Source organism: Octopus bimaculoides, chromosome 9 (assembly GCF_001194135.2).
Source record: "Octopus bimaculoides isolate UCB-OBI-ISO-001 chromosome 9, ASM119413v2, whole genome shotgun sequence".
Classification (NCBI taxonomy): domain Eukaryota; kingdom Metazoa; phylum Mollusca; class Cephalopoda; order Octopoda; family Octopodidae; genus Octopus; species Octopus bimaculoides.
In genome coordinates, this window is record NC_068989.1 from 69,328,921 (window position 1) to 69,338,418 (window position 9,498).

Below are 9,498 nucleotides of genomic sequence, written 5' to 3' on the forward strand. Positions count from 1 at the left end.
ACACAAAGACACACACACACACACACACACACAAAGATGCATACATTTTTATCATCATCATCATTTTTTAACGTCCATTGTCCATGCTGGCATGGGTTGGACGGTTTGACCATAGCTGGCAAGCAGGAGAGCTGCACCAGTCTCCAATCTGATTTTGTATGTGTATATGTGTGTACGCAGATACATGCATACAAAGAAGCTCAGCAAGCTGGGCTTCCTTCAGCTTCTGTCTACTAATCCACTGACAAAGCACTATGGTCGAGTCTGGGGTTATAGTAGAAGACACCCAAGGTGTCATGCTGTGGGACTGAACCCGAAACCATGTGGTTGGGAAGCAAACTTCTTACCACACAGTCAAAACAACCAATATAAACAAATTTCTAATACTTTATTTATAATATTCTTTGTTGCTCTTTTGCAGATGGCTGCTTTAAACATGGACAAAATTCCTGGCTCTGTTGGATACCAAATACTTAATGAAGAAGGTGCGATTCTGAGTGTAAGTAAAATTCTAATCATTTCTTCCTTGTTCTTTCACATTCGCTGTCTCCTCTAAAATACATGATATACATATATTCTCTGAATAATGATGATGATGAAAAGCAGTGTTGCTGGTGCCATGTAAAAAGCACTGGTGATAGTGTCACATAAAAAGCACCCGGTACACTTATAAATGCAGTTGGTATTAGGAAGTGCATCCAGCTGTAGAGACTAAGCCAAGACAGGCTATGGAACCTGGTGAGGCCCCTGGCTTTGCCACCTCTCACCAAGCTGTCCAAGTCATGCCAGCATGGAAAATGGACGTTAAATGATGATGATCAATAAATTATAATAATCCTTTCTATAATAGGCACAAGGCCTAAATTTGGGGGGAGGAGCTAGTCGATTATATCAACCCTAGCGTTTTACTAGATACTTATTTTATCAACCTTAAAAGGATGAAAGGCAAAGTTGACCTTGATGGAATTTGAACTGAGAACATAAAGACATGAAATACACTAAGCATTTTGCCCAGCATGCTAATGATTCTGCCAGCTTAATAATATTATTTGAAACCATAATAATGGTTTCAAATTTTGGTACAAGGCCAGCAAATTAGGGGAAAGAGTGAAGTTGACTACACCAACCCCAGTGCCCAACTGACACTTATTTTATCAACCCTGACAGAATTAAAGGCAAAGTCAACCTTGACAGAATTTGAACTAAGAGCATAAAGATGGACAAAATGCCACTATGCATTTTGTCTGGTGTGCTAATGATTCTGCCAGCATGCCACCTTATTCTTCTGTAAGATAGTGATAAATTGTTTAAATTTACATACACTTTAAAACAAGTCAGCTTTGTATTATAGAAGCAAGAGTAGTCGTTGAGAGATTGGTATTAAAAGTATTAAAGTATACACTCACAAACTGGTTTTCACTTCTTCAAGTCCTTAATCTTTTACTTTTGCAGTTCTTTATTTTATTCAGTGTTTTTGCCCATAGCTTTTATTTGAATATTAGCTGTAACAGGGAAATTTGATACAAGTTATGTATGAAATATATTTAGAACTTCATAGCTGAGTATTGTCTTGTGTATGATATAGAGTGTGACTAAAGATCATATAAGGAATCCAATTTCATCTTGAAAACCTTGTATGTACACATTTTCCCTTTTACTATTTGTAAAACGTGTGTGCATACACAAGCACATATCTTACTGGAAACACTACTCACAATTCTATGGCTTGGTTTCAATAGCTGGATACCCTTTCTAACACCAACTATTTTACAGAGTTGTAGGTACATTATTTTCATAGCACCAACATTAGAGAGGTTGTCATGTCTTTGACATGACAAAATAAAACCCCACATGTAACAGGGTGCACTGGGTACATATGGCACTAGCACAAGAGAGGATAGAGATGTTACTCTAATGGATAGAGAGAGCTGAATAACTGTGGCAGTGACTGCTGGATGTTGATACCAAATAGCCAATGGAGAGGGAGTGTAGGCAATGTGTATGAAGTAACATGCATACTTGATGGGGTCCCTTATGCAGATTTCTCATGATGGATGAGAGAGAGCAAAGGTGATAAGGCTAAAAGAGGATGGAGGCAGTTGAAGTGTTAGTGAGAGGGTCAGATAGGTCCAATGGTGTCCCTTGTTACACTGGAAGCAATGTTCAGTTAACAGAAGATATTTGTCACCATCCTTAATCAGACTGGCAGCACAGTACAGTCAGAATGAAAAGGGATGAAATTGACTGAGAGATAATAAAGGCATGGGTAATGTTAGTAGTATAAGTAAATATTAGTAAAGGGTTCTGTTATAAGAAGGATATATGATGGAGGGGCAAGTGTTAGGTGTATTAGATGAGCTGTCAGAGAGGCTAATGATGTAGACCTAGCAGTATGCATATATACATAAAATGATAATGGTGATATATGTATGTGCATATGCATGTAAACACTCACATACAAATACACATGTTCATTTGCATATACTGTTGTAAAACGGTGTACTGAGTTGTGTCCCTTTCCATCAAAGGCAACTTAGCCATTCAACAAATAGAAATCAATAAAACAAGCAGCAAATTAAAAGGAGTACTGAAGCTGATATAATCATCTAAACCCTTGAAGGGATTATCCCAGCTTGACCAAAGCCCAATGACTGAAAAAACGTAATAGAATAAAAGAATCAGTGAAGAATTTAGTTAACAAGTGACAGGAAGAGCTTTGTTGCGGTATACATCTGAATAGACTAAGTCAGTGTTCTTGCTTTGGTACTAAGTATACTAAAATTGGAATGATACAAAGATTAGCATGGCTCCTGCATAAGGATGACATGAAAATTTGTGAAGCGATCCATATTTTTTTAGGTGCAGGCATGGCTCTGTGGTTAAGATGTCTACTTCCCAATTATGTGCTTTCAGGTTCAGTCCCTCTGCTTGGCACCTTGTCTTCTATTTTAGCCCCAAGCTGACCAAAGCCTTACGAGTGAAATTTGTAGACAGAAACTGTTAGCAGCCCATATTGTGTGTGTGTGTGTGTGTGTGTGTGTGTGTGTGTGTGTGTGTGTGTGTGTGTGTGTGTGTGCATGCACTAGCTTGTCCCTTTCCCCACAACTGCTTGACAACTGGTTTGGGTTTGCTTGTATCGCCATGTATACATTTGGCACACACGTATGTGTGTGTATACAGTTTCCATTGATCAAATTTAACTCACTTGGAATGGGACCAGAAATTATGTTGTTATGAAGTGAATTTCGCAACCACACAGCTATGGTTAAATTATACACGAGATTAATATCATTTTCATTTTTTTTTTTTTTTTTTAATCTGAAAGACTTCCTAAAATATAGACTGATTCATAAGAATACGCCTTTATGATTTATATTTCCAGTCGTTTGGTGAACTAGAATATGATGAAGTCACCGCTAACCGAATATACAGATTCCTGCACATAGCATGTAAAATGCCACTTGCTGAAAGGAAAGATTACTGGAAAAGAATTATGGGTAAATATAACAGCTGTTTCTTACTATCTATCATTCTGTTTTTCTTTCTTTAAAAGAAACCTCGGCTGGTAACATGTAAAAGGCACTCAATATACTCTGTGGAGTGGTTTGCATTAGGAAGAGCATCTGACAATAGAAACCAAGTGAAAACAAACTGGAGTTGATGCTGCTCTCTGGTTTACCATCTCCAGTCAAAACCGTCTAACCCATGCCAGAATGGAAAGCAGACATTCAGTGATGATGATGATACATGGCTTATTCAAAATAGGAAAGGCTTCACTCCTGAATTTTTTCAGGATTCCTATGGCTAGTGGAAGGAAAAGAGAGAGGAATTTATTCTTGAATGTTCATAGCAGAGGTCACTTTACTAAAGACAGCCAAGGACCATGTCATCATCACTGTTTCATCATTGTTTTAATATCTGCTTTTCTATGTTTGCATGGGTCCAATGAAATTCATTGAGTCAGATTTTCCAGTGTCTTCTATAGCCTCAAGCTATATCATATCTGTCTTTTGTGGAGTGAACTCTGCTATGAACATTCAAGAATAAATTCCTCTTTTCTTTCCTTCCACCAGCCATAGAAATCCTGAAAGAAATTCAGGAGTGAAGTCTTTCTTGTTTTGAATAATCCATGTACCATCATCATCATCATCACCTTGCTTGCAAACAAGGTGAGAGTTGGCAACTGTAAGGGCATCTACCTCAATAAACTGGCCCATGCAAGCATAAAAAAGTGGGCCTTAAAACAATGATGATGATGAGGGAGGATGACACAAACACATACTTGTTGATTGTGGCTCACTTTCGAAATGAATGTCCTGCCTCTTTGCAAGGTACATAATCTGCTTAATCCAGTTTGGTTGACTTATAAAAAAAAGCCTATTTCAGTCTTCAAAGTTGAGTGGGTAGCAACTGCAGTTATTCCAACGGAACTCTGCTGAGCCCATGCATGCATGAAAAAAATACATTTATTGATTTTTTTTTATATTACATGTGAATGATGAAACACTGGTGTTTGTGCAATCTCTGCCTTTCAAATTACATGCTAGTGCTATGTATAATCTATGCCAATACCACATATAAAGCACCTGTGCTGGTACTACATGTAAAGCACCCAGTACACTCTGTAAAGTAGTTGGTGTTAGGAAGGGCATTCAGCCATAAGGACCATGCCAAATCAGACATGGAACCTGGCCAGCTCCTGTCAAACTGTCTGATCCATGCCAGCATGGGAAACAGATATTAAATGATGATGAAAGCATTAGCCAACCCAAAACAGTAGCAAAAGACAATTCCTCAAAGAGTTGAGCTTGAACACACAAACCATGAGGTTGTGAAACAAACATTTTAACCATGCAACCATGCCTGTGTACTAACATGTGTATTTATTCTCAAGTTATTATCTGGATTTTTAATAATAGTGTAGATAAAACCTATTGGTGAACCAAATTAATTGACATTTCAGTTTCCATGTGTAACCATTTCATTTAACCTTTATCACTAATGTCCTTGACATAGTCATGAATGTAAAAAATTTCATTCCTCCTCATTTGTAAACATAAATCTGAGTCTTTCTATAAGTGACACTTATTAACAGCTGGACTTTTTGGGTTCTTTTCTTCTTGCAATTGCTTGATCATAATTTTTCTTTTATTAGCTAATATAAATGATATTGGATTTTAATTTAACTCACTTGGAATGGAACCAGAAACTTTGTGGTTATGAAGTGAATTTCGCAACCACACAGCTATGGTCAATATACACTCCTCCACTGCTAATTTGGTCAACTAAATAATGGAAACTGTCTACTACCTCTAACGATCTCCCTTGGCATTGGAGGAAATCTATTTCCTAAGTGTTCTTTATTATTCCTGCAGATCTGCCACATACACAAAGACTACTTTCTCTATTCACCTTTTTGTGATTTGACTGCATCTCTGTGTTCATAGCTTGCATTGGATACACTGTATGGAATTTCTATCTATGGTTTTTCTACATATCAAGCAGATCCATTTTTATCTGCTTTCCTGCTTACTAGTACTTTGGTCTTTGCTAAATTAACAGTAAGGGTCTTTGACTCTAGACCTTGCTTCCACATTTGAAATTTCTTCTCTTAATTCTACTATAGATTCAGCTGTAAGAACAAAGTTATCATCATAGAGAAGCTCTCACGAGCAACCAGTTTTAAATTCTTCTGTTATGGCCTGGAGAATTATGATAAACAAAATTGAGCTGAAAACAAACCTTGGTGGACTCCTACCTGCATGCTAAATTTACTGCTATACTTATTCCTGACGTTCACCTTACTGACAGCATCCCTGTATATGACTTGACAGCTCTCATCAGTCACTCATCTACCCCTAGTTTCTAAAGCAACCACCAGATGAGAGAGTGGGGGACCCTGTCAAAGGTTTTCTCCATATTGACAAATGCCAAGTACAGGGGTTTATTTTTGGCCAAATGCTTCTCCTGCAGTTGCCTCACCAGGAAGATAGCACCAAACCATCTCATCTATGCTAACTCTCTTCCTAATTAGTTGAGCTATGACTCTTTCTGTAACTTCCATGATCTAGGCCAACAATTTGATACCTCTGTGGTTACTTCTAGGGCATCTCCTTTACCTTTGTAGCAATTGACTTCAATGTTGCTACACCAGTCATTGGGTATGACCACAGCCTGGTCAAACTGATTAGCTATATGGGTGACTAGGCTGTATCTCACTCTGCCAGATATTTTAAGCTTCTCGTAAATAATTCCTGATGGACCAAGAGCTTTGGGCTTTTTCAGTTTCCTCCAATCAAATCTACTCACAAGGCCTAGAACTTTAAGAGAAGACACTTGCCCAATGTACCACACACACAATAGGACTGAATCTAAAGTTGCATGGTTGGGAAGCAAGCTTCTTAACCATACAGTCATTCTTTTCACTGTTTATAAAGTAATACTGATGGTGGTTAATTATTAGGCAGTCACACTTAATACTTCGTAGTTATTATTTTTTTCTTTTTTTGAAACGTAAATAAAATTCCACTATTAAATGTTTCAAGTTTTACAAATTGTATTTTTATTTTACAGTGCTCTGGGAGGATTTCATGTATGTCATCACTGTATCGAATCGCAAAATCTATGTATGCAAACGGATTTATCAACCAGAGGCTGTGAATGTTTGAAGAAGTGGTACCTGTGTATAAACTACAGATTGTATAAATAAAATGTTATGTGGTAACTCGTTGTACAAAGCCAACGGACTTAAAGACAGAAAAACAGCAACACAGACCCTCCTTTCTTTTTTCCTGTCTGGTCTTAAAAATCTTTTCCAAACTGACTGATTCCATGATTGATACATTTGAACATACCTATTAAGTTCACTTAAGATCACTGTTCCAATCAAATCCTTTCCCTCTAACTTAAATGAACAGGACAAGACGAAAAATATATTGCTCTCTCTACATCTGACTCTTCTTTCCGAGGCTGTTTTAGCCTTACTTTCTCTTTTAGACTGGATTTCTCTCTTACACACACTCACATCACTATTGAATATGAGTAAGTACGTGTATGTAGAAAAACAGGAAAAAAAAAAAAAAAGGATAGTAAAGCAGGAGCTTTATTTCCAGTTTATCTATGCATACACCTTACATATTTGTATTTAATAGGCACAAATATATTCTTTGAACTATCCTAAATTCTATTTGCTTTCATGTGCAGACTTTTATGAAGAGATATAATGAATACTGTTTCTCTGACGGTAACTGGAACTGAAATTACTGTTAAAACTGTTTGAAATATATATATATATATATATACACACACACACACATATACATAAATAAAAATGTGTGTGTGTGCAAAATATTAGTTATTAATTTCTTTTTTTTAATTATGGAAATCTTCTTTAGGAGGTGGCCGCCAAGGAAGTACAGTCCAAGATTTGGTGCTTCACTAGGTGCAACTTGGTGTTACTTCAATTGACAACTCAGTTGGTGTTAAGCCTGGTTAAGAGAAATCAGTTTCAAAATTTCCTTTTATATTTGAGATTTTAATAGCTTTGAAATCATTTACTTTCTTTTGCAACAGTTTTCTAAGAATTAAAGACTTTTTGGTTTACACCTGACACGTATCTTTTTATCATGAACGAAATATACCTGCACCATGTAACTAAGATATGATAGATAAACTCGGTGTATGCAATTAAAACATCATTAAATCAAAATAGCCATCTGTGTACCATACCTAATATATATACACTAGTAAAAGGCATAATGCTGTGATTTTCATTCAACAAAAAATTTTTTCATAGATATGTATTAAATATACATCAGAGCAAGACAAACTTTCTTGTAGTTGTGTCTCACGAGAGTTCTCATGAGTTGCTGCTGTGATGTTTGCTTTACTCCAATATATGTTGTCTGCAAAGAGATTTCCTCACAGACGAAAACCACAGCATCATACCTTTCACTGATGTATATATGTTACGTATCACAGTTGGTTATTTTATATAATTTTAAAGTTGGTTTTCAGTCAGACAAAAATTTTTAATGATATAAAACGACATGAAGTTGGAATTATTTTCTTTAATTAGTAATAATAATATTTTTATATGGTTTATTTTCCTTAAGTAATTGACTTCTACTATTTAACTAAGTAACTTTATTAAAATATTTTCATCTAAGTAAATCTAGGGTATGATTAGAAATTAACTCACCTTGATTACAATATTTCTTTTTACTTACATCATGTTATCTATTATTTTATTTTATACTTTGTTTTCTTCTTTGTCTTTTCCAGATTTTTTAATTTTTCTTTTTTGTTATATTGACTTTTCATAAGCTCAAAAGTAACTATGATGTGTTCAAAGAGACACAAAGAAGAAAAATATATAAAGAAATTCACCCAAATGTGTATGCTTCCTTCCTGAATAAGATTCTGAATAAGATCCCCTTGTCCTTCCTTACAAATCCAGCAAAATTATCATGGCTGATTATTTAATAAAGTATTTATAAAATGTGTGTGTGTATATATATATATATATATATTAAATATGAAATTGAAAAAATGATAAAGAATCTTTCATAAAAAAATGTGCATTTGTCTTTTTATGTATAGAAACATCAATTCATCATCATATTTATGTTTCAATCATTTTTGTTTTAAATTGGTGCTTCTGAAGTAACATTATCATTATTAATGTCCACTTTTCTTTGAAGCATGTTTTCTACAACCATATCTTTCTTGTGTCCAACCGTCATGTGCTTTTAAGTATGGTAATATTTCCTTATGGCCAGTTTCTTACTAAAGACCTGGCCCAACCAAAGATTTGTGAGTGGATCTGGTAGACAGAAATTAAAAGAAGCCTTTTGTGTGTGTGTGTGTCTTGACACTACATGATATAAGTGAACATCATTCATTTCCTGTGTTTTGTAGAAAATGTCTGGTCATGGGGAAATATATTACTTGTTTGGAAACCAGTAAGGGTTGGCAACAGGAAAAGTGGATGTTAAAAAATATGATATATGTATGTATATGTAAACCTACATAGTAATTCTACAAACATGTTATATTTAACTATTTCTCTGTAGATTGAAAGAAATTAACAGCCTTCATCAATTTTTTAGCCTTATTGCAGTCGCATTAGAGGTGTCTACATCACTTGACCAATCTCAGAGAAATAAAGAGCCTATTTGTTTCTATACACAATAAATCCAGTAGTTTCAGGGAATTGGAGCTGCTAATTTTGCATATGGCAAGTCTTTATCACTCTATTTAATATGATTGACTTGTCAGTGGGGATCCCAGTCCATACAGTATCAAAGTATGTTATAATTTACGTAAACCTACCAAATCCACTCACGATCTTCAGTCAACCCAGGGATATTGGAGACACTTCACCCAAGATGCTGTGTAATGAGCCTGAACCCATTTGAGTAAAAAGGGTAAAGACCCCCTTCGGTCATGAATGACTATGGGATTGCATCTAGAAAGTTACTCTCCAAGGCACAAGTC

At 35.6% G+C, this 9,498-nt stretch overlaps 1 protein-coding gene and 1 pseudogene across 2 annotated transcripts in view; both read left to right on the forward strand.

The window, feature by feature from the left end:
- LOC106868035 (ragulator complex protein LAMTOR4 homolog) overlaps positions 1-8,502 on the forward strand; it is an 18,354-nt gene extending 9,852 nt beyond the window's left edge. For both annotated transcript variants that reach the window (XM_014913133.2, XM_014913134.2), the window contains exons 2-4: positions 422-499; positions 3,383-3,497; positions 6,574-8,502. In XM_014913133.2, the coding sequence (XP_014768619.1) occupies positions 422-499; positions 3,383-3,497; positions 6,574-6,668 (288 nt within the window). In that variant the 3' untranslated portion in view covers positions 6,669-8,502. The remainder of the gene's footprint in view (positions 1-421; positions 500-3,382; positions 3,498-6,573) is intronic.
- On the forward strand, positions 2,756-2,855 carry LOC128248800 (U6 spliceosomal RNA; annotated as a pseudogene).
- Positions 8,503-9,498: the final 996 nt, after the last annotated feature.